The sequence below is a fragment of the Dromaius novaehollandiae genome, chromosome 10, assembly GCF_036370855.1.
Source record: "Dromaius novaehollandiae isolate bDroNov1 chromosome 10, bDroNov1.hap1, whole genome shotgun sequence".
Classification (NCBI taxonomy): Eukaryota; Metazoa; Chordata; class Aves; order Casuariiformes; family Dromaiidae; genus Dromaius; species Dromaius novaehollandiae.
Genome location: NC_088107.1, coordinates 15,679,198 through 15,706,921, shown reverse-complemented (window position 1 = coordinate 15,706,921; position 27,724 = coordinate 15,679,198). Strand labels below are relative to the sequence as shown.

At 41.1% G+C, this 27,724-nt stretch overlaps 3 protein-coding genes across 8 annotated transcripts in view; 2 read left to right on the top strand and 1 right to left on the bottom strand.

Annotated features, from left to right (window-relative positions):
• The window catches only part of CCPG1 (cell cycle progression 1), a 28,712-nt gene extending 25,404 nt beyond the window's left edge, over positions 1 to 3,308 (top strand). For both annotated transcript variants that reach the window (XM_026104750.2, XM_026104751.2), the window contains exon 9: positions 305 to 3,308. In XM_026104750.2, coding sequence (XP_025960535.1) covers positions 305 to 485 — 181 coding nt within the window. In that variant the 3' untranslated portion in view covers positions 486 to 3,308. The remainder of the gene's footprint in view (positions 1 to 304) is intronic.
• Positions 1,042 to 10,828, bottom strand: PIGB (phosphatidylinositol glycan anchor biosynthesis class B). Of its 2 annotated transcripts, XM_064517393.1 has the most exons (12): positions 10,631 to 10,828; positions 10,410 to 10,545; positions 9,980 to 10,097; positions 9,263 to 9,367; positions 8,967 to 9,097; positions 8,205 to 8,345; positions 7,731 to 7,782; positions 7,069 to 7,280; positions 5,678 to 5,742; positions 3,097 to 3,307; positions 2,118 to 2,298; positions 1,042 to 1,543 (listed from the first exon to the last, which is right to left on the bottom strand). In XM_064517393.1, exons 1-12 carry the CDS (start codon positions 10,743 to 10,745, stop codon positions 1,412 to 1,414), a joined length of 1,599 nt encoding a protein of 532 aa, XP_064373463.1. In that variant the 5' UTR covers positions 10,746 to 10,828; the 3' UTR covers positions 1,042 to 1,411. The 2 variants fall into 2 exon arrangements, with proteins under 2 accessions (XP_064373463.1, XP_064373464.1); XM_064517394.1 differs by lacking the exon at positions 9,263 to 9,367.
• A 2,190-nt stretch (positions 10,829 to 13,018) lies between these two features.
• The window catches only part of RAB27A (RAB27A, member RAS oncogene family), a 38,104-nt gene continuing 23,398 nt past the window's right edge, over positions 13,019 to 27,724 (top strand). For 2 of the 4 annotated variants that reach the window (XM_064517391.1, XM_026104746.2), the window contains exons 1-2: positions 13,019 to 13,229; positions 25,086 to 25,203. The gene's annotated coding sequence lies outside the window, so the exon portion shown is untranslated. The remainder of the gene's footprint in view (positions 13,230 to 25,085; positions 25,204 to 27,724) is intronic. The other 2 variants (XM_026104745.2, XM_064517390.1) reach the window with 2 other exon arrangements.

Below are 27,724 nucleotides of genomic sequence, written 5' to 3'. Positions count from 1 at the left end.
TGTTCACCTGGCTTTATTCTTCACAGAACTTTGGGCAACCAGCTACAGAGCACTTCTATTTTTAGAAACAGACAATTACTTTTAAATGCAGCATCTTAATGATGGTTAAAAAAACAAAACAAAACCAAATCTACCTGTTTGCTTTACAATATAAAGGGCTATTTCCTAATACTGATTTGAATTTTTCTTTTCAGCCAACCTCAGCCTATTAAAAGCTGTTCTTGACAATGTAATTTTGTTTCAAAATGCTTTTAGAGAGGTGTTTTCTTAGGAGTAGTAATAAGCTTTTGTTTACTCCTTGCAGTCGACCTAAAAGGCCTTCTTTTACACAAACTGAAAATTCCAGACATGAAAAACAAGCTCAGAAGTACCACCAGCGTAATAAAAGAGAAGGTAAATGGTATAAACATGGTCGCAGTAATGGAAGATACATGGCAAATCTTGAAATAGAATTGGGGCAATTACCCTTTGATCCAAAATATTAAGTAATTTATGTATGGTAAAAATAAGATTAAAATGAATAATTCACATCCTCTCTGAAAACTAATTGTGTTTCAACAAAGCAGCAAGATGCAAGTTTTTACTCTAAATGATTTGACTTTTACATTGTTGTTTGGAGGCAGAAGTCAAGCTTTCTAATTTGCATATACTGTACTGTTGCTTTAACTGTTCTTTGGAAGTGATGATAGTTTGGGTGCCAGCAGTATTGTTACAGAAACTAGGCATGCAATGACTTGTGTATGAAAAATATGCTTAATTGCATCCCATTAGTGTAGTGCAAGCTTGAGTCATGCATAATGTACCAATAATTAACTCCAATGTTTGATATACTAACTTCATCTCATCCTTCAAAAAATAGGACATTATGGTAATGTATTTGTTAGTGTCGTGTAATCTTACACTTGTTTCTTGTCTTTTGGGGATTCAAGAGCCTGTTGAGTTGTGAAAAATTTGCTGTGCTGCACTCTAATCAGCTTGCTGATTTAAGCACCTGAAATGTCTTGCATATCTGCATATTGTGGAAGAAAAATAAAGAGACAGTATGGGTAAAAGTCTTTATTTATAAAACAAATCTAGCATAGCTATACAGTCATATTAAAAAATGGTCCAGTCTTGTCTGATTTCTTAGTGTACAAAAAGTCATGTGATAGCTTTGGTCTTGACGATGTTCTCTAGTGTTGTTTCTAGCCCCCCCAGCCCCCTCTTGCCACTGAAGCTGCCTTCAAGAAAAGGCAAAATGCCTTTCAAATGCCTGTTTCCAAACTGTCAATAGCTGCCTAATCAGACTTCCCAATTTTACTTACCCGCTTTCAGACTCGCTACCCTCTCTTTTCTGTAGCATAAGATGTTTTAAGTGTAGTACAACTACGTAAAACTGCTTTCATTAGGTCTTAAGTCTAGAAACAGATCTTCAGGCATGATTCATTTCAGCTTTTTTTCTGTAGACATAGATGTGGCTTCCAACTCGTCCTTGAGGTACATGAGTGTGAAAGACAGTGGCAGATTTCTCATAGCCCTTTAAAGCTAGAAATGATGATATTTCCTGTAAATGAACATATATCAGTTTGCACAGTCAAAAACCGTATTTGGAAGCATCAAAACTATGTTCCAAAGTCTTCTGCAAACCATCAGTTTGACTACCACCTGGAAGTTCTGTCCTTTATTTAGGAAAGGCTGCTGGAACAAGAGATTCCTATCCTGTTTGATCCTATCAGGGGTGGATTCTCATGAGACAGAGTTGAGTACATAGACTTTGTAAAAGAATTGAGGGGAAAGCATACTGACTAGAGGCCTTGTTACTTTTTATGTGTCTATAAAGTCACTTATTTAAAAGCATATAATTATGGGAACAGACTACACATTTGATTTTTAGTATGGCTTGAGGAAAATTCCATAAAAAAATACTTTATGGTATGTAGAATTTGCACAGAGGGCATACCTGAATGCTAAGTACGTATCACTGGAACAATAGGTATATTATATGATGAACTAGGGGGTTTTATTAGTTATGTGTTTTTAAAAAGCTATGGACAATAGCTTTCAAAACCTTAATGATAACTCTACCTTAACTTCTTTTGTAACGTGCCTTCAGGACTAGATTCTTGCAGTTACCATACCTGTTCTAGCACACTGAAGAAGATCAAGTGGCTGGGTAATAATGTATCATTGTAAAACTCCTCATTAAGCCAGGCAAGTGGGTTAGAGTAAAATAAATCTGCTTCATCAATATAGCTCTTGTTTCCAGTTAGATCCGGGGGACACTGAAGGAATCTCATTTTTAGAGGACAATGAACATGGCTAGGGAGAAAGAAATAAAACAAAACTTCTGGATAAACTGACCAAAATCCAAGACTTGAAATGACTCATCACCTAAAGATAAAGCAGGTGGAATAATTACTTTTTTTTCCCCTGAGCCATAATGTTTTCTTTCCTTCTGTATTTTATATGAAAGAACAAGTACAATGAGTACATTCAGATCCAAGCTCCTGTGACTATATTTTTAGCAGTTCACAGAAGGCAGATTTATCTTAACAAAAATACCATCTGCATAACATCAGTTCCTTAAATAAAAGGTACTTCTCAACATCAGCTTCACTTTGTAAATCTGCCTTGATATCTTGTTTACTAACTTGATGTATTGCAGACTTCTTGGAATAGTGACTTCAGTCATTGTATGTTGTAAATACATTTCTTTACCTTCTAGTAGCAGAAATGAAGGCAAAATTAAAATAATATATTTTGATTGTAGCAAGTAGTTTTTAATTTTGCTACAAAAGTTATCACAATGAAGCAATATGAATTACTGTCAGAAGTCAGGACTACCTGACTATTGCATAGGACTATTGCGTATCCTTGTGCAGCAAAGCCATCAAATAAATAAATAAATAAATATAATTTAGATGCTGAATTTTATTCTGTGGAGTAAGCATTTACTCGTTTTCCCAAATCATTCTATATTAACTGTATGGAAAAAAACCAAAACTTTTCCTGTGTTCATTTATTCATCTCAATTTATTAAGTTTGGGGGAAAAAAACTTAATTTCTGCTTAAGTACATGAATTTTAATATTACATACTCTATTAGCTATTTTATTACCTGTAAAATGGAGTAGAGTGGCATGGCATCATGATGAAGACAGAAGCTTGTGACTGGTAAGAGTTATTACACAGTTGCTGTACATGACTCATAACATCAAGAGAGCCTCGCTGGTGAATCAAGCCTGTATACAGGGCTGGGAGCAAGTTTGATAAAAGCAGGAAACTTGCTGCAGATTTCTTCCAGGCTTTCAATTGTTTCAAAGAATATCCTAGAGAAATATATAAGTAAGTTTTAGAGATAGGTAAATACTAACAATTTCACACACAGTCTTCTTTGAAAGTAGTATAATTTACTGGAAAATCATTACTCAATTTAAAGCAATACCTTGTTTTGAAGTATTTTCTTAATATACTGTCCTCTCCAGTCTTTACTGTTTGAATGGAAATTCAAAGATTAAACTTTGTCCTCTTGCTGGATATAATGATGTAAATGTTAAGCCTGCACCTGTCTCTTGGAATCTAGAAGTAAAATTTCAAAGCCAGTGCTTTACCTCTTTAGAGCTGAACTTTCATTTATTGTGAGGAAGTAATAGTCCACTGAATAGTTTGCACGAAGGACATGTGATGACTTACTGATGTGTTCTGGTTTACAAATGTTCAAGTAGAGCCAGAATGAATGACATGTGCTCTGCTACTGGCCAGTTGGCATTCTTTTTCACCAACATGCTGATAGCTACAGCATTCCTTTCATAAATTTCGTATGGTCCTTATTGTTACTAGTTTCTGAGCCACTGCCCTTGGAAAAGCTTATTCCCCCATCTTTCTCCACGTTTTCCCCCCCTTTCTTGAAGGAATTAATACTAGGAAGAGAGACATTTCTCCTGCAGGGGGATAGCTGTAGCAACCTGGTTTTTGCAGCCACAACCTTAAATAAACCTTTCACAGAAGACACCCTTATGTTCCTACCTATCTGAAGACCCTTACATGCTTGTTCTCAGTCTTATGAGATGAACGTATTTTATGCAGCCTAGTTCTTCTTTTGATTCACCTTTACTGAATCAAAAGAAACAAGTTAGAATAGGCCTGTTTCAGAAGTCAGTGGAACAAATACATTAAATTATAGTCTTCAGTTGGTCTGTGTTCTAACAAATTGTAGATCTTTATCTTAGATTAAAACAAAGTCCTGTAATTAGTCTGTGGTTTAAACACCAGTGGAAACATTCTATTATAGGCATTTTTTCTTTTCAGCTTTTGTGAAACACTGTTACCTTAAGTGTGCTTGGAAAGGATTTTAAAATTAACAGGCTTTTTTACTGCTTTTATATATAACGTTTTCAGCAATTTAAAGACTTCTTTGTAACCAATGAGTTATCAGAAATCTTTTGTCATGTTTTCACTACTAAAGTATCCAAGCAGATGGTATTTAGCTCTTGATAAATTGAGAAAATGTCCTCATTCCCTTATAGATGTGAAAGTTAAGAGGGATATTAATAACGTAAGAGAGAAGTGATCTGACTGGAGTTTTTCTGCATGCAGATGTAGAACTAGTTATCTTAAATCTGCTATTGAACTGGATGTTGAACTAAGGCAAGGCATATTACATTATCTGACCTCTGCAGCGAACAAAATTATTGAAATAAGATTTGCTTTGGATTAGACTAACAAAATAGGTTAAATAAAAATCACACAGTTTTCTTTGGTTCATCTGTTTTGAACTTGCATTTTAAACTAAAGCTATACAACATCATGTTCTAGAAGTCTTAATCTTTCCTTTGTAACTTTTTAGCTTACCAGGTTTTACACCATGATGTCACCTTTTCTGTAGATGTTACGCTAGTCTAGCTAATACTTGGTGTCGTAAAATATAAAATACTTCTTTATTAGGCTCTTTTCTGTATTTAACAACAACAATGAAAGTGAGTATTTTAAGTGTTGCTGTTAATGCATTAGATCTTAGCTGTAAGAAGCAATGTGCTTTCCAGCTTAAACTGTGGACAGATTTTCTTCAAGACCCAACTGTGCTGATAGAAGAATTAAAGCCCTCAAATGCCAATGGAGCAGTTCATGTGAGCAACCCAATTTCAAAGTTAATCATGTTAGTTTAAACGATGTATTCCTAGTTTTAACAAATTCACCTTCTTATGCCTGAAGGAAAAAGATTTCAAATTAACTGGTCCCAAACGTATGTGGGAAATAGCTTCCAGTTGGTGGTTACTCAAGAGCAGACAGGAAGACTAGCATCATCTGCTAACACAACTGAATCTAGAAACAGATAATTTTAAGAGTTGAATTTCCTTTTTGCACACTCATAAAGGCATATTTGAGAGAAGCGTGTGAAGAAAAAATAATATGCAGGAGCAAAAGAATGGAAGGCACTGTAAGGGTGGCATTGCTAAAAATTAGGAGTAAGTGATGCAATTGTAAAATTTTTTTTTTTTTTTTTTTTTTTACAGGAAATACTTTTATCCCTGCTAAGGCTGCTCTACCTGTATTTCAGTGCTTTACTGCCTTTTCTAGCTCTAAGCAAAGGTTAGCCTCAATTCTAAGGACGCTTTGTCAAATACAAAACTTGAGCAGTCTATATTGGGTTAAACTTACAGACAAGGAAAGTTATAAGACATTTAAAACTAAATGCTTACCACAAAAAAACATACATAATGGCAACACTGGATAGATGAACCTGAATTCTTTATGGCTCAGCATGCTGCAATAAAACAGATATGGTACTACAGAAAGAAAGTTAAATGCATCAGTTCTGTTGACAAAATATGCTTTAGAGCATGCAGGACTAAAAGAAGAGCACTTAAACATATGAAAAAGCTTTTAGCATTTAATCAGTTTAGAGTAAACATGCAAACTATTACTTTCCAAGAACACAATCAGTACACATCTCACTTGTTCAAATTAAAAAGGTTATTTGGTCAGTTTAAACTGATCACTAATAGAAGTGCCTGGCTACTGTGATTTGGCATTTGTCTGCAATTAAATGGTGCGAGTCTATGAATACTAGATGTGATAATCTAGCTAGTACCTTAGCAGTTGGTTTTCTGTAATACAAAGCAAGAAAAAGTGTGGATGGTGAGCTAAGATGTAAGTACACGTTTTTTTCTAACAAAGCAACATTCACCTCTGCTAAGACAACTTTGCATTATTTTGCTGACATGCGCAGCTTCCACGTTATTTCCCATGCCATGTTTTGAGGGTTTTCTGGATTACTGTTAAGACTTATATGAAGGGAACCAAAGTAGAAGAAACAGGTTCTTACAAGACTAAGGGAAACAAAAAAAGGCTTTAAGCCAATAGAGCTACATCCAGTTTTGAGTTGGACTGAAGGAAAACATGGTATTTGTAGCCTCACTACTGTTTGGCTGTATTCTGTTACTACTGTAGTCTGAATATTATTTACTACTTAGTATTTATTAATCTGCCACATCTTCTTCTGTCTTTAAGAGTTTCTGTTGCCTAATGGCAGGTGTTAACATGAAGACCTTGAAAGCATTTCATCTACAGCCAATTCTGATGCTTCAGAACAGCTTACCTTCTAAGCTTAAAATGAGAGAGTCCAATAATAAAGGTTCTTAAGAGCTGTGTGTAAGACTTGTGAATGGAGTAAGCTTTAGAGGTCTAGGAACCTCTTGTCTTACTCAGGATATATTAAATAACCAAATGAAATGCAATTTTCATTAACAGGCATCAGGTAAATAGTTTTCTAACTCATCCTACTGCTGCTTACAGCAAACATCTGTTAGGTGATTCAGAATTTTTTTTCATTTTCCCTAGGGTTTCATTTTCTTAAGGGTCTAATCACTTCTAAAAATAGATGTATGCTAATTATACAAGAAATATTATTCAGTAAAATTTGAGAAACTATTGTATAACTGACAACAGTCTTGGAGTAGTTGGATAGTTTAAGTTCTCTTATTTAACCTGAATACCATTATTTTTGTTCTAAAGAAGACTTGATTAAAATAAGCTTTGATTAAAAGAACACAACCAGTGGAATACAGTTATGACACTTTCAAAAAATTACCTGTATACTAACACTGTCCAGATCACTGCCATTAGAAAGATGTGGTATCTTTTTGGTGCCTGCACACAGCCGTGAATAAAGAAAGGCAGATGGGTACCCAAGATAACTGGTAGTCCCTGGGTGAAGTACCAGTGCCAAGGATGAGAACCGTAAAACGTTCCCAAATTCTGCAGCACATTGAATTTCAAGAAGTTCAGCTGAACCAGTACCCACTGGGAGATGGGGGAGGAGGAGGAGGAGAAGTTAAATAAGAATCCAAAGTGAAAATCAACAAATACATTAAATTATATAGTCACCAGTGCCCTTAAATGATACAGAATTTTCATTCGTACTTAAAATCTTACCTCTTTTCTACTAAGACTCCTCACAGACTTCATAGTCTTTAGCAGTTAAAAACAGAAGTCTACAAGTTTTCTAGCTTGTTGATAACAGGTTTCAATTAATTGAGAGCTAAACCTATTTATTTGAAACAATATTCTGACAATTTAAAATAACCAAAAAGTCAGTGGTTAAGGTTTTATTACTTAGAGGTAATAGGCCAAACAGACAAGGATTAGAAGTCACAGAAATGACAATGAAAGAATGGGAAATCTGAAACATCTGTCCATGTTAAAATGCTAAAAATAACCTTTATCTTACAAATTGTGTTTAGAGCATCTTACCTTACCAAAAAACACACGGTCAATTATTAAAGAGGTTCCCGCTGTGACCAATCTGCAGAAAATGAAAGTTGGTTGCATTACTAATTCTTGAATTGTTTATATATTAGATTGTACTTTTCTCTAGATTGTCAAAACTCTCTGAATAGTTACTGCTAATCTCTTCTGAGACTACCCCTGCCCTTGGTCATTTTAAAGTGGCCATGATGGTCATCCAATCTCCTTGAAACAATGCCAGATTAAGCTGAAATCCTGCTCATGTCTTTTTCTCATGAAGTCGTTCTGTGTGCTCTTTTGCAGCATACACAGTCATTTAAAGGAAGCCTGCCTCCTCTTTAAGCTTTTGCAAACAGAGTCTGTTCTTTCCTTAAATCAGCTGGTTTTTGGTTTCCTGTCTTTGTTGCAGTATGCAGTGGTGAAATCGATCCTCAGATAAAGCTATGTACTAGCTATGTATTAAATTCAGAAAGGACTTACCCAACTGGAATGCAGTTGTGTAAGATGAGGTCTGCTTTCTTCTGTTCTTGCCAAAAATGATTGAAGACTAAAGGTATCCATGGAATAACAGCAGTGGGACGAATAACAATTGCAAGTGCTATTAAAGTTAAATATTTGCAACTAGAATGAAGGAATATAGGAAAAATAAGTTTATCAGAAGCTCTGATCACTTCTTTTGCAGACAGTGACATTTTAACAATTTAAATATTGTCATTTCTCTGATCAGAAGTTCTATGTCCTGCAAATAACTTTGATTCTCTGAGTGCAGATACTTTGTTTTTCTAGGAGAACTGACAACCATATAATTACTTTACTACATGGAATTTCTAACTAGAAGGACATATGTGTTTTAAAATAGATGCCTGGTAAAGAAAGTTAGTAGTGACCACAAATTCATCTGTGGCTGAACCCTAACTAGCTTTTGTTATCTTTTCCCAAGTTACCACAAACTCCAGTTCTCTAAAGTCTAAATTAAGATTTCCCATAAAGCAATGCTTTGAGCAGAGGAACTGGAGTGGAGAATAGTCATTTTATATAGCAGCTATGTCACTGCTTCAAAAAACTCCCCTGAGGAAATACCACAATTGTTCCTTTCGTGGTCTAAACCAACTCTTGTGATGTGAATAAGGTGTTTTGGTTGCTTTATGTTTTAAGATAAAAGGCAGCATTTCAAATGGTATCAGTTGATTGATATTATCCCAAGCCAAAGATTACCAGTACTGTTAGTAGAAAGTTTCTCACCTGCTCCCCATCTTGGAACCTTTTATTGGATAGTAGGAAAGAGCAAAAATGGTAAGAAGAGTTTCCATGCTGTTTGTTAGAGTTCTGGTACAGGAATACCATGTAAACCAGGAGCACAGCTGGCAGAAGTACTGAAAATAATTATGAACAACAGGGTACACAGGGAGAAGTGTTAATAAATTCTGTAGTTTTAAATAAAGGTGATAATTCTTCTTACTATCATTTTGCTATTCCTTACACTGCAATGGACAGTGTTAATTAACATGTATAATACTTATTTGAAGGCTGACACTCACCACCCACTTTGCTGTTTCTGCATTTTCAAGGTGTTTCACTAATGAATAAAGCTTCACATCAGCGAAAGCTGCCAGAAGTGCTTGGACAAGTCTAGGGACCCATATCTACATAAGCAAAGAGAAAACTTTCTTACTTGCAACAAAACCTGTTAAAGTCCAAGTTCAAAGGGAGGACTAGTGAATTAGTGAGTGACTGCTCAAACATGGAAATACTAAGGAAATTAGTGATTATTCTCTAGAGCTTTTCATAATTTTTTTGAAAAATAAGTATGGTCCTTTGGTTAGACTAGTACTTCTGTGAAAACAATCAATGAAAATCTAAAGTTCAACTGAAAGTTTTCAGAAATTCAGAGCAGAATTTAAAGAATTTGTCATTCATGTTCAACTGAAGGAAAAAGCAGATGTTGATACTGAGTTGATGATCTAATGGCAAACAATATTGGCACGAAACTCAAGACTGACTGAGGCCAGAATAACCCTCTGCAGTCACAGGCATCAGTCCTATCACTGGAGCTCTATGAATGGATTCTGCACCCATGCAAAACAGTTAACTTCGGTGAGGCTTCAAATTTGAAGTCTGTGCACTCAACAGCATGTAACTGTCAGATTCTAGGCTCCATTATGTGGACAGTGATCAAAAATATAGTGAATTTAAATATAATGCTTTTAAATTAAATTTTAATAGTAGATGATTTTTTTTGTCCTAATTATACTTACCAGCAGTTGAACATCGTCCTTAGCCAGGAGCTGTAAGACTTTATAGATGCTCGCAAAGATCAATGGGTATGAATAGCCCCTTAAGCCGTTTTCCCATTCCCAAGTCAGGTAGCCATAATTATTAATATTAAGGATATATATCATGAACAACTGAGACAAAAAAGTTATCTATGCTACGTCAGACTTGTCTGAATCAAAACGTTCACTCTTGTGCCCTAAAGCAGTGCTTCTTTGTTACTGACGAGGTGAACAGCCTGCTGCGGCGGCAGCCTCAGTCCGAGCGCTGCCCCCCGCCCCGGACAGCAGCGGTGACTCCCCACGGTCGCCGAAACGCGCGGAACGGGCGCAGCCGAGCGGTGTCGCCGCCGAAGGTGCCGCCAGGGCAGGCGGCTCAGCTGCGGGCCCGCCCTGCTCCCCCCACGAAGGATATCTGAACACCATGCGATGCGCAACTTCCAGCGACTGCCAGTACTCGTCGGGCACGAAGCTCGTCTGCACCAGGGCGCAGTTCAGCCCGCGCAGCGCCACCGCCAGCGCCAGCAGCCGAGGGCTCTCGCCGGGCGCACCTGCGGCAGCACAGCCGGGCTCAGGGACCCGCCGCCGGCGCCCCCCGCCCCGCCCCGCCGCCGCCGCCGGCGCCCCACCGCTTACCGCCGCCGCGCCGCCCGCCGGGGGCGCCGTACAGCACCGACCTCCGCTTGCGGAGCCGCACGGCCTCAGCCCGCCGCGGCCGGGCCCGCGCCAGCAGCCCGCCCGCCGCCTCCATCCGCGGGGGGGGGCACGGCGCATGCGCCAGCTCGCGGCGTCGGGAGAGCGCGGGCACTTCCTTCCGGTCGGTCTAGCGAAGGGGAGGCCACCGCTCCGTGGTCTCCTCGGTCCTTCAGGTGAGCGGTTGCCGCCGCTGGGCAGGGGGCGGCGGGGGCACCGGGCGGCGAGCGGCGCGCCTTCCGCCCCTGCCCCTGCTCCTGCCCCTGCCCCGCTCGGCGGGGAGGCGCTGGGGGGCCGCGAGGCCTGACGCGTGTCTCGGTGCGCAGGTGCGGCGGCGGTGCGGGCGCTGCAGCGTCGCCTGGCGGCATGGGGGGGCGGCTGCCGCTGCCGCACGTGGCGCTGGCCGTGGCGCTGGGCGTGGCCAGCGGGCTCTACATCTACGGGCCCGCGTTCCCGCCGCGCCGCCCGCCCGGCCCCGCCCCCCACGACCCCAGCCCGCCCGAGAAGAGGCCCTGAGGCGGCCGCCGCCGCCCCCGCGGAGGACCCGGACCCGGACCCGGACCCGGACCCGGACCCGGACCCGGACCCGGACCCGGACCCGGACCCGGACCCGGCCGCCGCCCGCGGACCCGCTCCCTCGGCCGCGCGGAGGCCCCTGCTTGCTGGCAGCCCCGAGGCGGCGGCGGGTGGCTGCGTGCGGCGCGGTGCCGTCTGGTGACTGAAGAAGACGCGTCGCCGTCGTCGTGTTGTGTTCGGTGCCCCCGTGGTTTCCCATCGGTCTGGTCCTCCATAAACACCGCTTTTACCCAAACACTCGTCGCCGATTCAGTCCTTCATTCCAGCGCTGCGGGAGCACAGTCGTGTTGGTGGCTGGCGAGGGAGCCGCACCTGCCTCTGTGCTGGGCTTTTATTCGTGTATATATGTTTACATCTGTGCACACACACACATGCCCATACATATGTTCCAGTCCTTTCCCATGTTTAACTAGAGAAGCAAAGGGGGGAGAAAGAGCCAATTTGGGTGAAGCATTGACAGATGGTCTGAGCGGAGGGACGGCCGAGTCCCTCTCGGATCTGGCACTGGCCGACCTCTCCGCGTCTGTGGGCGGTGGGAGGGCGGTTAGTGGCGTCGGTGGCTGGAAGCGCTCCACGGACGGAGCACGTGGACTGACTTTCCTGGTCCCTCCCCGGCTGCTGTGAGCAGTGCGCTGTGCTGCACCATCTGTCTCGGGGTGCGTCTGGCTCTTTAACGGGCTCTTTGGGGAGAGCAGGTTGCCCAAAGTCAGGTTGTAGTTAGAGAAGTGGCTCGGTTCAGTAGAGCGGTGTTGGCCGTGCAGTAGGCAGCGTTTCTGTAACCCATCCTGATCAAGCAAGCGAAATCTGAGGCTACAGGAAATGAGGTCAGTAGGTATTTCAAGATTTTAATGAATCTAAACGAAAAACATGCAGATCTTTGAGGAGAAACTCTTTCAAATTTCATTCCTACTGTAGAATCTTGTTTTGATACCACGAAGGAAGAAATCCTTCCCCTGGATCTGCTTTTATTTAAGGTCTTGGAAGGACGTGATGACTGGAGGCAGTGGGTAGATGTTACGGGAGTGAAGATGAGAGGACAGCAGTAGGTGGACTAGGCGATGCAGGCGAGGAGGAGGGCAAAATAAAGCTAGTTTGGGGCATGAAGAAGAGCCACAGGTCAGTTGTGTGTACACAAACACAGAAGAACTACTGGGGCGACTTCAGCAACCTCCTTTGCTTATGAGGATGTTATATGTTGAAAAGGCTGTGACAAAAAAAAATTCACAGCTGAGGTCCACCAAGTATCCTCTTTGTGCACGTAATTGTTGGAAGTTGGTCCAAAAAGATATGACAATTGACTAAGAAGGGCTCAAAAAAGAGGATGATAATTGAACTGATACAGACAGAAAGGGTTATTGGGGCAACTGAGTTTAAGATCGTGCTTGCTAAATTCTTGAAACTACTAGATTTTAAGTGGGTTTACCGAGCTCAGTAACTGGTAACAGAAAGAAACAAGTCTGTCGTCTGTCGAGGGAAGGTAGGCAGCAGGGGGCGGAAGCAATTCCCCGAACTGCGCTGAAATTGCCCGGTCCCCTGTATTTCCTCTTCGGAACTTGTTTTGCTGTAATGATTTTTTTTTTTTTTTAATGGGATGTGACCTGCTTTCCAGAGAAGTCAGATGGAAAAGGAGTACAACTTGTTTAGTTAAAACTGCCGCATAAAGTTGAGCAAAGCGCGCGGCCGGAGGCGCAGAGCCGGTCTGACGAGAGCAGCCGGTGGGCCGGAGCCGGCGGAGAGCTGGGCCCCGCGCGGTCGCCCAGCCCCGGGGAGGCCTCCGGCCGCGGGGCGGGCGCCGCTTTCCGCGGGGTCCGGGCGCGGAGGCGGCCCGGGGAGGAGCTGGGCCGCACGGGAAGTGACGGGAGGCGCTGACGGAAAACTGGCGCTTGCAGCCCCGAAAGGGCAGGTGGCGGAGGGAGCCGTGGTGCCCGGCCCCGGCCGGGGGAGCGCAGCAGCGGGCGGCCGCCAGGTAGGAGGGGCGGCGGGGCACGGCGGGGCCGGGGCGCGCTGGGGGCTCCAAACGCAGCCGGGAGCTGTGCTATTGCCGTGAATTCAAGCGAGGAAATAGAGGAAGGAAGGCGGTTTCCCTGGGCTTGGGAGCTGGGCAGAGCAGCGGCGCGAGCAGGGCTCTGTTCCCCAGGGGAAGCCCCAAGCTCTGCTCAGCTCTCCCGTGAGGTCCTGAGCTCCATGCGCAGCTCCCTGAGCCCCCGGGTCCCTCTGAAGCCGGGGGACTGCCCGCTTGTCTAAATTAAATATGTGCTTTTTCTCTTTAAGCAGTGTGGCCTAATGCACGAGCTGAGGGGAAAAAAATCTGAAGCCGTGCCCCATCGACTACCTGTGTGTGTGCTTAACCTCGCAATTTCTGCTACGAACACAGCTATACAAATAGTTCCTCCCGGGCCTCAGTGTGTAGCAGCTGTAGAAAATACACATTTCCCACAAGTAAAGATGTGCAATCCTTTAAAAAAAAAAATGGATTGCATGTCCGATTTTTAAAAATCGGCAAATTATTGAGAGAACAATGTAAGTGTGTTTTATCTAGTTAGACAGTACTTAAGTCTTGTAATAGGGTATCAACAGCTCTGTTAACTTCTTTCTGTACACTGCGTGTCTGACAGCCTCCCTGCCTGCTGAAAGGGTTCAAGAGGTCTAGCTAAGCTGATATGCGATGCCTGGGCTAAACTAATACTTTGATCATCTTAGATCTAAAGAAATCTTAAACCCATCAGAAAAAAACTTCTCTCTTCCTTTTTCTAGATCTGTGAGTAATTGCATCATACCATTACATATGTGTTTCTCTTATGCTGCTACAAAGTATAAAGGACATGCCTAGAACTATCAGAAACACCCAATTTTAAATTTTGTCTCTCCTTAGAGCTACATCATGTGTATTTTGAGCATTCTGATTGTATGTCTGCTCAAACACTTTTCCTAAATACTCGTGCTTATGACTTTTTCATCAGGATGGTACATGTGTGTATTTGGAGTTAGGAATTCTAGTAGATATGACTGTGAAACGGTGATTCTTCTGCATACTTACAGTTTTATTGAAACTCTACAAAATGTTTATCAGCTTCTGTGGATGAACTTTATTAGCAGCACTGAGCAGTTTCTAAAATTTATTCTGCGTGCCTTTTCTTTGAATTGTGTTCCTACATATAATCATCCCCTTAGCCTTTGTTTCTTTTCATGCATTTGTAGCACTTTTGTGACTGTTGCAAGTATTTTGCAGACAGAAAAAAGCACATCATGCAATGTGTATTTCAGAAGTTGAAAAGTAATTGTAGGAATGGTATTTGTGATGCTAAATGAGTTCCTCAAAAGTATGATTAAAAGATGGAAAAAAGGAACAGTACGTTCCTGTGTTTCTAGTTCAGGGTTCTAATTTTACGTCTCCTTATTTCTAGCTCCAAAAAGGAGTTCTGGGTGAGGCATATACGCTACAACTTATGTTATCATAATTTTTACAGTTAATAAATTTTCTCATCTGCAACCAGATATCTGAAACCAGAATGTAAGTTTGTTGTCATCATTATCTTCAAACATGGGAACACTTTTCTTTTTAATCACTTGACTACGCATTTCCTTTTCTTTCAAAGAGAAGATTGTTGAGATAAAGGAGTTTTTAAATGACTTTTAGAAGGATTTGCAGAGACAGGTATTATAAGCAGTAACCCTTATTGTGTCTTCTGTGGATTCTTAGTTGTTCTGTTATGGCCAGGTATCTGCTGTCCTGCACAATGGCCATTGATTAGTCTGTCAGTTATCCACATAACCCGGGGCTTGCAGATCGATGCCCTTACTAAGAGCACAACAGAGAGCTAGCAAGGATTTAATTTAGAAACAGGCAAAATAGGCACTAGAGATGAGAGAAAAGAATTGCCATTCCTTATATTCTCTGTTATTTAATAGCTTAGCCAATAATTATACCAAGGTGCATTTAAAATGTATTAAACTTCTGATTTAAATTGTTACTCATCAAATATTCTCTTCTATATTAAAGCTGCATTATTGTACTCCTCTTCCTTGCACATGTGATCTGATCCTGCAGGTACTTAAGTTTGATCTTATTTCACTAATTTCAAAGGGTAACTTCCATATTTATAGTTAAGCATTTGCAGGCTGGGCTGGGCATGTGAAGCGCTCAAGAACTTGCTTTCACTCCTCTTGTCTTGCAGATACTGCTCATGCTGGAGATACAATCATGTTTACAGAACTGACTTCAAGCATGGCTGAAAAGTTGTTTAAATACAGCATGGTTTAAGACATAATAATTTTAAAAACAGAGGGTTTTTTTAGAGCAGAAACACATTTTTTTTCTACTTATACAAATATATTCCCAAACATTTTCTTTTTCTGGGAATAGCATTTGGTCCTGAGATCTTTTTTTCCTGGTTTTTATCTGTTTTAGTTTGAAAATTGTGTTCCTGTCAGGAGGCAGGACTAACCTGAAGCACATTAAATCAGCTGTGTTTATACCCTTTGATCTCCAATGGCGGTAAAGCCATGATAAATTAGGAGTCCTAGCTCCTAATTTCTTTATCCTTTTCTTTTCCATAGATAATACAATAGAATTTACTTTTTATTATTGTAATAACCTGTCTCAGCTTCTGTGATTTATTTTCCAATCTAACAATCTTTGATTAAATTCTGTCATGTAGATTAAAATATGACATGAAATCAGCATAATTTTTCCTGTGATGTTGATGTGACTTCAAGGTGTTGCAAAGATGTTGATAGTGTGATATATGTATGAGAGTTTTATGTAGCACTGCATGTTGGAATCCTTCTCATGTACTGGCGAGCTCCTTAGAGCTGGCCTGGCAAGTTCTTCAGTATTTTAAACTATATTTAAAAAAAAGGCAAATGTGTTAGTTTTTGGGGCTGTGAAGATAATATCAAGATGTAAAGCCTTGCAGTGCTATTTTGCTGAGTTTGCAAACCCACTTCCCATAGCTGTTCCCTTCCTCTGTGGCTGATGTTTCCACTGAAGAGACTAGGTAAGACGGACACTTCTGGGAGACAGAGTGTAAGGGCTGGTAGTAAGGTTGGAAAGGGACAGAAAGCAGCCATGAAGACAGGAGCTTAGGAGGAGTAGTAAAGCTTTCCTGGAAGTTTGTGGAGGAAGGTGTTGGTAGATACAAGAGTAATCTTTTGAAATTAAAACTTGAATTCAAAGGATCACCAAATAAAACCTGCAGCTGGCACTGAATAGCTTTTCCTCCATGAGAGGGATCCAGAGAGTTTTGTTAAATGTGTGTTTGTGCCTCAGCATTTGGGCAGCACACAGGCTCGTGATGCTGTAGGACTGGCAGGACTGTGGCAGCTCTTGGTCTCTGAATTCTGGAGCCCTGCAAGGTGACCAAATGCCCTGCCAATGAACCAAAGATGCAGACTTTAAGGCCAAGAGCAATTATGCTCATGCTTGAGATGGTGCATATACAGTGCAGTATAGTGGTAGCAGCAGCCTTCTTGCAACAGGTACGACTGTGCAAGTCTGAAGATCTCTGCTATGCAAGTGGAGAAGGCTGTGGAAGAGGTAGGAGAAAGCTCTGTCATGGCCCCGTTTATATTCTTCAGGAGGGAGCAACTCATTCTTCTCTCAGGTGACAGCCAAGGAAGTTGTGTGAATTGCATAACGGAGTGGTCTAACATCTGCAGCCTTTTGTGTGTCCAGCCCCACCTCTTCTAAGCAAACACAGTGGCAGTAAGTTGGACTCTAAAACATCAAGAAATAGACTAAATGGCATAAGCAATTGGCCCAATAACGATTTGGGCCATCGTTGTGGCCAAAATTCTTTGTCTTGCCTGGAGGGAGGAAGGAGTGAGCTGGATAGAAACGTCCCATAGGCTGCCAGCTGGACCGTACTCCTTGACTGGGACTTGCAAATAGTGTTTTGAATATCACTCTACACTTCTGCTGTCATTCTTTGTGTAAAACAGGTTTGTGAATGAAAGGATTGTAAAGAGTATATCCAGCTGAAATATTTTATATGCAAATAAAATATTGGAAGGATGTAAGATATCTGCATATACAAATCAAGTAGCTGATATCCAGGTTAACTTTGGGGTTTGTGATTGCAGTTTTGCAATTGGCCATCTTACTGGTTGTGCATGCAACTGTCAGCTGCAAAGGTTACTTGTAGGAATGAGTAACAAAGCAATACTCAAGATTCATTTTTTTTTCCTTTGAGATAAAACAAGCACAGCAGATAGCGGTAGTGTCTCTTATTATACCAACTCATATGATTGGAAAAGGCAGACAAGGTTTCAGCAAAACTCGAAGTTAAAGATAACAGAGGTGCCGTTTTTGTAGTAGTTCTCTTAAGCATATTGACAGGCAGGGCAGTATATGTTGTAAGAAGGTGATGAATGTTCTCTTGCAGAAGTATTGCTGTTTTAAAGGCATCGTTCCATTTCTAATTAAACGCTTCAGTGAGTAGGGTGTCTTGGTAGCTGCTATACAACCATGAAAGTGAACAGCATGTGCTCTCCAAAGTCAGCCAGGTTTCAGTTGGAGAGCCTACTATCTCATTATCTTTGTAACTATGTTGGTTTTTTTATTCAGTCTTCTTAGCTGCTCAGTCAAAGAGCTATAATGAAAAAGGTTGCTATGTGAACTGGAAAGGAAGAAAACAGTCCTTTCCAATAATATCCTTGGGGAAGGGGAATATTTGGACTGACTGAAGGCTGCTATCAGTGATAAGAACTAATATTACATGTAACATTCTGGCGACTGGGCTCAGTAAAAGTGTAGATAATATATTGGGTAGGAGGAAGAGAAAAGTTGATTTAGTTTAATGATTAAAACTGCAAGTTTTCTGGCTTTCTTTTGTGTCTCAGCCAGTCAATGCTTCGTATTAGTAGCTTCTGAGGGAAATTACATTACTTCTGCAAACAGCTGCTGATAATTGCATGACTTATACTTGGTGTGCTGCATTTGAAAACTTTAGGATAGCACTCAAATCTAACAACTGTGGGAGCAGCTCACACTGTGAAGTTGTTCTCGGTTTTATGGACTGTTGATGTAAGGCTTGCATGAGAGACAAATTGCTGTTACAGTTATTGCCAATGGGTCGTGCTTTCCAAATCCATTTTGAAGCATAATTAACATCCAAAATGTGGATTATAGCAAAAAGGTAGGATAGTCTGTTTTTGCTTTTTTTAATTTCAAATTTTATTGTTAATCATAACTGTCCTCTCCCCCCTTGTTTGGTTCTAAACCACATTTCAGGCAAGACTGACTGTGCCTCAGCGTGCCGGTAACAGGTTGGGCTCCAGCTGCTGGTGTTACCCCTCTGCAACAGAGTGTTCCTCGGCCAGCGCTTGAAGATCCTGTGCCTGTAACGGCACGTGCTCCGCTGACTTTCTCCCTAACAATGATTCAGCTTGGCAGGTCTCTTCTGCTAGGGCATGAACTGTCTGGCTACACTTAGTTTTGCCATATTCTTACTTGCATCCCAGTGATGCCAGGCTAGACGAGAGAATATGCTTCGGGTTGGTGTCATCCCGGTTTGACAATAGCAGTGTTAGAATTTGATCATATTTCTTTTGAATTTGATAGCAAAGCTCTCATAATTTCTGTTTTGAATACACATTTTCTAAGTTTGAATAGCTAGACTAGTATTCTTTGTTTTAGTGTCCTTTAGCTATAAAGTAGAACAGATGACAATAAATCTTTATTTGATAGTTCTCTAGAATTGTCCGTTTGGATACGGTACCCAGCGCACTGGGTGGGGCCTGATATCCTGCTGTTTCTCAGCAGAAATGTAAGAGAAGGCTTTGAAAGACCTGTGAGGAGAGGCTCTTGCAAAAGTGGAATCATGTTTTCTAGTAGATAAGAAAAGATACTTGAACTGCTAATACAGAGAAATTCAGCTAGTTTTTATTCTATTAATTTTATTTCATTTTTACTAGTAAATGTGCTTAAATTGAATTTGTGTTAAAAGAGAAAATGTCTTTAAATGCAAGTTGGAAGCAAATGCAGTAGAGTTGAATGAGTCTCTATTTCCAGGCACGAGTATGCGGCAGCGTGTGCCGGGCTGGTCTGGAGCAGTGGCTGTGCTGGTCGCCTGGTGGCAGGTGCCCCTCAGAACCGGTAAAAGGCTGTGTCGTAGCAGCCAGCTCTTCAGTGGAGGCATGCGTCTGAGTCCCTTTCCTTTATCCAGCTGCCATCTTTTCACAAAGTGTATAGGAACTTTCTGTCTTTATGGCTCCTTCCCCTCTGTGAAAGAGGGGTAAGATTGATCAACAGTTTCAAACACTGGAGCAAAAGGCAGAAATGACAGAAATGCAATTTCTCTGTCCAGCTCTCCAAGCTCTGTTTCCTTAGGAAACCAGTCGAAGAGGCATGTCCTCATTTCAGCGTTATGTTTTTGCACTGCAGGTTTGGAGCATTGCTCCAAGAAGTAGTTGCTGCCTTCAGGCTCCAGCGTGGTGTGCTGAGCCTCCGGGGGGTTTTCTCTAGCCTTCTGTGGGAGCTTGAGAAATGGGAGCAGTTAGGTTTTTCTCAATGGAAGTCACAAAGGAAGTGAAACAGGATCAACAGAGCTGAAAGTTGAGAAGTTTCAGTTTTAGCTGAAACCTGAAAGAGTAGGTCTACTTTAATTTATTCCAGAATTGCCATCTCTACAAATGCCCCGATTCCTCTTGAACACCCTGAAGGAAATAAGATTAACCGGTCAGGTTAGGCATGCATAATTTAGGGACCCACTGCGAAAATGTGAGAATGAAGGAACTGTAATGCTAATGATTGTGTTTGTGGTTTAAGAGATGGCAGAGGGGAAAAATGAGAGTTACAGGCATCCAGGAAGGTTTTGTATGCTTCACTGCATGGAAGGCTGAATAATAATACAGGACAACAGGATTATTTTTTTCTGTAGCTCAGAAAAGGCAAGCTTCTTTCTATCAAGTCTGTAAAATTTATGCTATATTTGTTTTTACTTGTGATCCCAGAAAGAATGCTAAAAGGAGTTTAACAAATGCTACTTGGCTAATTATGTTACATGGACATTATCTTGATAGGAGAAAAGGTGGTGACATTAAGTTGAGATTACCCAATAAATTGTAATTAGATTGATAGCATAAGGCAATAGGCTCCTAAGTGTATAGACCACTTTTGAAAATAGCCATAGGCAGGCTTGACATTTTTTCCCCAGTTCAGGCTGTCTGTAGATGGAACTATTCCTAGAAGCTAATTGTAATTTATTAGACTCTTGCCTTGATTAGCATTCAGTGTGCTACAGTTGAGCATTGCAGTTGCTATAGTAGAAATACAGTTCAACAAGTCTGTATTAGCTAAGCCATTCAACTTGTCCTCTTCAGAACAAATTTAAAGTGGAAAAGACACTGTTGTCTTATTATGGGGAGAATGAAAAATGACTTGCCCTGTTAGTTTTACAGGAGATGTCCACAGTCTTGTTTGTGTTAAAAAGAAAACCTGACTCTATCCAAATGAGGATTCTGCTGAGGTCAATTTTAAAAAATCAGTGTCTTTTTCTTATTTGGCAATGGCATACAGGATCAGGCAGTGCAAAGAATAAATGTGTATCCGTTAAGCTTAAGCATGGATAAAAATATCTAAGCAATTTGCAAAACAGTACTAATGTTATAGGATTGTAAAACATTGAAAATTCTTTCTGAGTAAGCTGTGGTACACTTGTTCTCCCTTGGCATTGGTGTGACAGCTTCCTGTAAAACTGTAACTTCTTTGATTTAAAAAAAATACACCTACTCATCAACGCTTTTGATGTGTAGATTAGGATCGGTGATCTAAAATGAGGGGTTTTGTAGCTCTTCAGACCTAAGATAGAGACATCAGATTATTATTGTGTATTTATAGCTTCTTAACGAAACATAGCGCACTTCCGTCTGTCTGCATTACTCTTACAGATATGCTGTTCAGGAAATCAGGCACCCACTTAATAAGTATTTAGTAGCCGGTTCTTCAAACACAAGCAGATTAGCTTTCTGGAAGCAATCTTTTGGTGCTTTCCTGCAGAAAGATGACAGAATTCTGTCCAAGGCTTTCCGAAGTGCTGATGCTGAGTGCCCAATTGCTCGCAAGGGTTCTTGCCTTTGGGCAGCAAGTTGTTCCAAGAAAACAATTGATGCTTTTAAAATGTGTATTATCTTAGTGTTATGTTTGTGTGTTGTTCTTGGAGGGACTACTGTAACCCTTGGAAGATGCTTATCTAGACTCTAACTTGGAGTAGGCTATTTTTAAGAAGCTATTTTCTGTTTATAAAGCCACGGATCTTAAACATGCTGCTACTTTATTTCTTGCAACTCTAAAAGAAAGCTCCCTGGTGATCACTGTTAATTACCTAGACTGGCTTATAGTTGAAACAAAAGGACATAAGTTTTACTTTACTCCATGATGTTGCCAAATAGTTAGCAGATATGTTGCTTTGTGTCTTTAGAGATGCCTGCAGGAGGGCCTGCCTGACCTGCTTTTGTTTCAATTGCTGAAAGGATATTGCATGATTAGATACTGGCATCAGCTTTTACATTTCTGGTGTGAAAACTGATCTTCTGACTATGAGTTGCCTATTTTCTTTTCTTTTTTTTCTTGAAGGCCTGTTGGTATGAGGAAAGCAACGAAAGGCCAGTGTAATGGATTTTGTCTCCATCTTTCAGGTCTCTTTAGTACTGTCTTGGAATATTGGCATATTAGTGCATTTATGGGCTGCGGTGGCAGTAAGGAGCAAGCTCAGTCACGGGGCTGCTGGTCAGTTTTCCTCTGCGCTGAACTTCAGTGCCAGAGCAGGCAGCTTTCCTCTGCAGTTCATTGCATCAGCTCTGCCAGCTTTTTCCAGAGTGTCTTCTCACAAGAAGCTGCCTTTCTTCCAAGGATCCAGTTCTAATTCTGTTGTATGGGTGCAGGAATCTACTTTTACCAGTTAGCTTGTTCGTATTTTTCCTATTTACTTTTTTCCTCTCCTCTTCTCTTTGCGTTTGGTAGGTTACTTTTCTCACTGGGAAATAATTGCTGTATAGCATGTGATCTGGCTCTTCTTGATCTTTACAGCGTATATGCTGATCAGTTCTTAGGCAGTGTGTCCCGGTGATGGGTCGTGTGGTTCCCACCCCCCGATGTTTTGTGTTTTTTTTTAAAGTTTCCCGTTTGATGGCCAGTAGAGGCTTTATGGCACAGATCAGATTTGTGGATGCTGATGAACAACATGTCCCTTGGCTTCCTGCTGATTGTGTTACGTTCCATAGTCTTGCAAGTCTGTTGGTGAGCATCTGTGGTAGGTACTTGGGAAGACTACAGTCTGGCCGTTGGTAAATGCATGCTGAATTTTTAGTGTGAGAGTGCTGGAAAAAGCCATTCGCTTATCAGAGTGCCAGAAGAGCAGACCTCTTCCACTGAGTCGGGTAACTGGGAGGTGGCTGGAGGCAGCTGACACTGATGTTAGGCAGGTTCTGCTTTTCGCATTGAAAACAGAGGAGAATTGTTCTGCGGCATTATCTGAGATGGATTGTTGCTAGGTCTTCTTTTTCCCCTATTTCTGTCTCCAGTGGCAGATGTCCTAATCCCTGCTCGAGCCATGCTGAGACAGGTAACAATCTAGCACGTTCTTCTTGGGAAAACACCTGCTGCAGGACAGGTTGGACACCTACAACTTTTCTCAAGAGCACAGACTACATGGAAACAAGTTTGCTGACGCTTGGGATGGAGAATGTTCCCCACTGTACAAATGTGTTTGTCTTCAAATTCCTTCCTAACTTCCTAGACCTGTACAGCATAGATAATTTTTACAAGAAGGCCATAAATTCTGAACATTCAGACTGTCCTGTCAAAAAGGCTTCATAAAAACTGCGGGAAAAGTTAATAACTAACATAGCTGGCCATTCCTCTGTGGCTTCAAAACTACGTTCCACTGTTGCAGGACTTTACTGACGTAAATGCGATCTCCTAAATATACTTAGAAAACGTCCAGTCTCTTATCCCTCGGATTAGGATGAGAGGGAGGGAGGGGAAGGCTTACCTTGGGCTGGCTGCAGGGGTGCCTGTTTCCAGCTTCTGCCGCAGCGTTGGCTCGCGCTGCCTGCCCCTGCAGCAGGGTCGGCTCAGCTGTGCATGAAGCGTTTGCTGCAAATGCTTCACTGCAAATGTGTTTTACCTAAAAAGTAGAGCCTTTAAGTAACAGCACTGAAGTTGTCCCTCTTTGCAAAATGGAGCCCTCCATTTTGGTACTAACTGCAGTTTTAGATCAATGTAGCTTCACTCATAGTAAAATAAGTCGTATTTTGACTGTACCTTTCTAATGAAGTGTTACTGTTTTGGATAAACCTCTTCTTTGGAAGGAGTGGGGAGGAAATCACTTGATATTCCTCCTAGCAGGTTGGTCAGAGGAAAGTTAAGTAGCCTAATCTGTTACCTGAAATCAGAAACTGAAGTCTGAAAATTATTTATAAATTGTTTTCCCCTTAAAGATGGCAAGAATGTGTGGAAGAGCTTTGATTCCTTTCACGTTGCCTGTCGAGACTTCCAGGTGAGCAGCTGGTGTGTCCAGTGCGTGCAGCCGCTCCCCAGGGCTGTTTGCAACGTGGCAGAAGAGTTGTTGCTTTGTCTGTCAACACTTCTTATCCTGTTCCTCTTTCTGCACTCGAGAACCGTTATAGTTATAGTTTTAGTCTCGTGCACTGTGGTCTAAATTTTTCTTCAGAATAACAAGTGTTATTCTGTATTGATCAGGGAAGCAGCTAGGGCTAGGCTGAAAATATTCATGTTGCCAAAAACTGAGTGCCAACTTTTTTTAATTATGTTTGGGAGCAAAAAAGGGACTTCTAAAATTCTTCTTAAACTGTGGTGAAATTTATAGACAGATTGGAAGGAGCCAGGAATGGTTAGAGGTTTAAAAATTATAACCCGTAACAAATGGTCGAAGAAACTGATGTTAGTTAGATCTGGAAGGAAAAATGCTAAGGTAGGAGATAGAAAAAGTGTTCCAACATAAATAACAGTTCACGGTCTCTGTATAGCAAAACTTTTATGTTCACTGAGGAAAGGGCAGTTAAAATTGCCTTGATTTACAGGAAAGGAGTTGAGATTGTTGAGCGCTGAGACAAGTGAATTAAGGAGCTTGTGGAGTTGTCTTTGGTACCAGTAGATGAACATGTTAAGGATATGTTAAATGTTGCAGCAGGCTATCTGCATCACTTCTTAAATATGACTGCAGAATAGTAATAGAAACTTTCTTATTTTTCTTTCTTACTCCTCCACTCTCGTTGAAACCAAGACAAAGTTTTGTGACAAGGAACTCGTCTGTAAAAGCTCACATCTGTTAGATCTTACGCAGTGAGGACAAGACTGGTTTTGTCCTCTCTCCCTCTCTGCTGTTAGTGTCTCTAGTGTCTCCAGCCTCCACGAGTGGGACTTTCAGCTCCTTTTCACGTGGTTTTACCATGGTGTCTTTGCATTAGTTCTGCTATAGGTAACTACTGCTGTCATCTGTAAAGGCGTAAAAGCAGGCTCAAAACTGAAGCTCTGCGTTCTGTTTTGGGGGCTTTCTTTTTTTTTAGTGAAACACTGCAACTTTCCCTTTCCTCTGACAAGAAGGGGAGAGGCATCACTAGTTTAAGCAAAGGATCAGTGGTTGTTACAGTTTAGGGAGACCAAGTTAACTACGTTGCTTACTTTTCAGGGGAGGAAAAGAGATCACTTGATCAGGCAGCAGAGCCACATGACAAGCAGCTGAAAGTAATTAGGTGGGCAGGGGGTTGCGTGGGGCCGGCAGCTTTGCGCGTCAGGGCAAATTTTAGAGCTGTTTTAAAGTACGCTGTTCTTATTTTCTCTCTCTGCTGATATCAATTGCAGATGATAAGCTGCTCTTTTTGCATGACTATGGTATTCAAGAGATCTGAGCTGTGTCAGGAAACTCATTGCTGAAGTACACTTGAAAAACTACAGATCCATTTGCTGTTATTAAGCCAAGGTATGTAAATGCTTTCTCTTGTTTATTTTCCTAAGACTTACTACATTATTTTTCTTGATCTGACAGTTTTTCTATGACCAACTCTTACTGCGTTAAGAGCTTTGAAAAAATGATTTGCTGTTCTTTTGACAAATGGACTTAAATATTTTTATTTTGAGTGCGTTCAGCATTATTGAATCCTCATTTTCTAGAGGGGAAGAAAACAAAATTGTGAAGTATACTGGTTTATGTAAAATATATTCTTTGGATTTAAATGACGAACAAAACTGCAGCTCTTTGGTATACCTTTGCCGTTGTTTTTTGCTGGCTGGGCTTAGCAGTTGGTAAGCATCTGGAGCATGAATCAGTCTGAGGTGAACTGGAAGGGTCTGTGAGAGTGCTGGTAGCAAAAACAGCAGAGGGCTCTAACAGGGTATGGAAAGAAGAGGATGTTCCCTCTGGAGTGGTGTCGAAGTTTCAGAGCAAAACAACCCAGGCAATGCTGTTTTAATTATCTTGGATTCAGTCTCGGGCAAGTGCTGTACAGTGGGAAGGTGCTTCTGGTTCGTAACAGTATCGTTCTAGGTTAGCTGAGTTGGATTTAATCTCTTCGTAGGACACTGAGGGAAAGAGATCTCCTTGGTTTAAAGAGAAACTTTGGTAAGTTTATCACTGAGATTAAAAGAAGTGACCGCAATGGCCAGTGTCTGGACTGAGTAACAACAAGATGCCCTTTCTGGTCCCACGCTGCCAGACGGCATTTCTTAGTGTGGTTGTATAAAATTTGTCCCATAGTTGGAGGGTGGAATTAGAACTGGATAGCAAAGTATACTGTGCAAATAACTTCTTATAATACAAAGTAATTCAGTATTTTTAAATGTTGTGCTGCTTGAGTCTTTTTTTCTTGCATTTACTCCTATGCTCTCATTACCATGTATAAAGATGAATTATACCTAATAAACAATTAAGATGCTGTTTTATGTTAGTGAGACTCTGCATGTCCATGAAGATCTATGCTAGTAGACTTTGGTGCAGGCTTGGACCTTCTGTGCAGTAGGAGATGACTTCTTCTGAAAGGAAGCATTCTGCTGTATGCTGGTGGTTGGGCATGTGTTGTATCACTGCATTTTATAACAATTTCTTGAGCAAGTCTGGGCAAATAACATGATTTTTATTGATGGGTGGCTGAAATGTAAAATGGAGGAGGAAAGAAATGAGTTATGTTGATACTACAGTGTAAACTTTCGTTTTGTATTTTGTCCTTGAAAATTTTTGTGCTGAGTCTACCCAAGTACTTTTGGTTCAGGCCGAGTTACACTTTAAACCAAAACAGAATTTTATAAATGATTTTTGTTGTTGTTAAATAAGGTCAGTTTTGAAACAGGAAGGCAAATTGTCTCACTTTTGGAGATCCCCGGCCAGACTATTCACTCATTTTTCCAAAACTATGTTTTTTGGGTTTTTTTTGTGCTTGCACTATTCTTAAAATCTAGTTCCTTTAGTGTGGTGGGTTTTTTAGCTGGATTGCACACCAATGTGTTTGCTGTCATGTATAATAAATGATAAAAGCAATAAAATGTTATACAGTCTGTTCTTTTCTAACTTATAAAAATGGACTGCAAGGAACCATGAAAGCTCATCTGGTTCATATGCCTTTCTCAATCATTTAGTAGTGGTTTCAGTCTGAAAATTAATTATAGTAAAGGAAATATGGGGGGAATATGGGGGATAGATGTTATTACTGTATTTTGTACCTCACTGCGAAGAAACTAGAAACCGCCCATCTGATTACACTGCCATCGCAAGCAGGAGTTTATAATCGGGCATCCTTTCCAGCCTAAGTATTTGTCAGCGTTTTTCTAACTGGGGTTGCATGACAAAATTTGCAGCTTTTGCAGCCTGCAAATAACGAGGGAGGAATTGTCCAGAGAACAGAAAATGTTTTTCTCCACACCTCTGTGGCAAAGTCACAAGACTTTCCCAAAGTTGTAATTGGTATCTCGCATAAAGTATCTTAAGACAATTTCTCTAGTCCTGATCGTCACCCCTTGACTTAGGTTTATGAGGACAAGGTGACAAATTCATAAATGTAGCTACACAAATATGTCTTCTTGCTGTTTCATTACAAATATCTACAGCATGTGAAAAAGCTTTAAAAAAATAACTGTGAACAAGGCTTTTAGTAAACACTGAGGCTTGACTTGCTGTAACTTTTTTTTCCTGTGCTGTGCTGGATGGATTGGTTATCGTATTTGCTTCCTTGTGGTTTATTGTTGTTAAATAATGCTTTTCAATCATTGCATTGCAAGTGTGAGTTGAATGTTCTGTGTTTCGAAGCTATTTCTGGCACATTCTAGGGTAGAGGGTTTTTTTTTTTTAGGAGTTAGACTAATAGCTTAAGTTATTTAAAAATTCATTTTTGACAGTGTTGGGATTCTGTTATTTGAAACAAGGCAAGATTTAGCCTGTGGTGTTGCCCCTCTTTCCCTTCCCATACTCCCATGGGGTTTTGGTGTATTTGCTGTTTTCCAGCATGTATGTT

Bases quoted from the DNA above. Each gene is read 5' to 3' on its own strand.
- PIGB (XM_064517393.1), bottom strand. From the start codon at position 10,745: ATGGAGGCGGCGGGCGGGCTGCTGGCGCGGGCCCGGCCGCGGCGGGCT. The intron at 9,368-9,979 runs GTAAGTATAATT...TTGCTTATGTAG, and splicing joins AGGACGATGTTCAACTGCTG to ATATGGGTCCCTAGACTTGT. The intron at 7,783-8,204 runs GTAAGTCCTTTC...CATTTTCTGCAG, and splicing joins CACAACTGCATTCCAGTTGG to ATTGGTCACAGCGGGAACCT.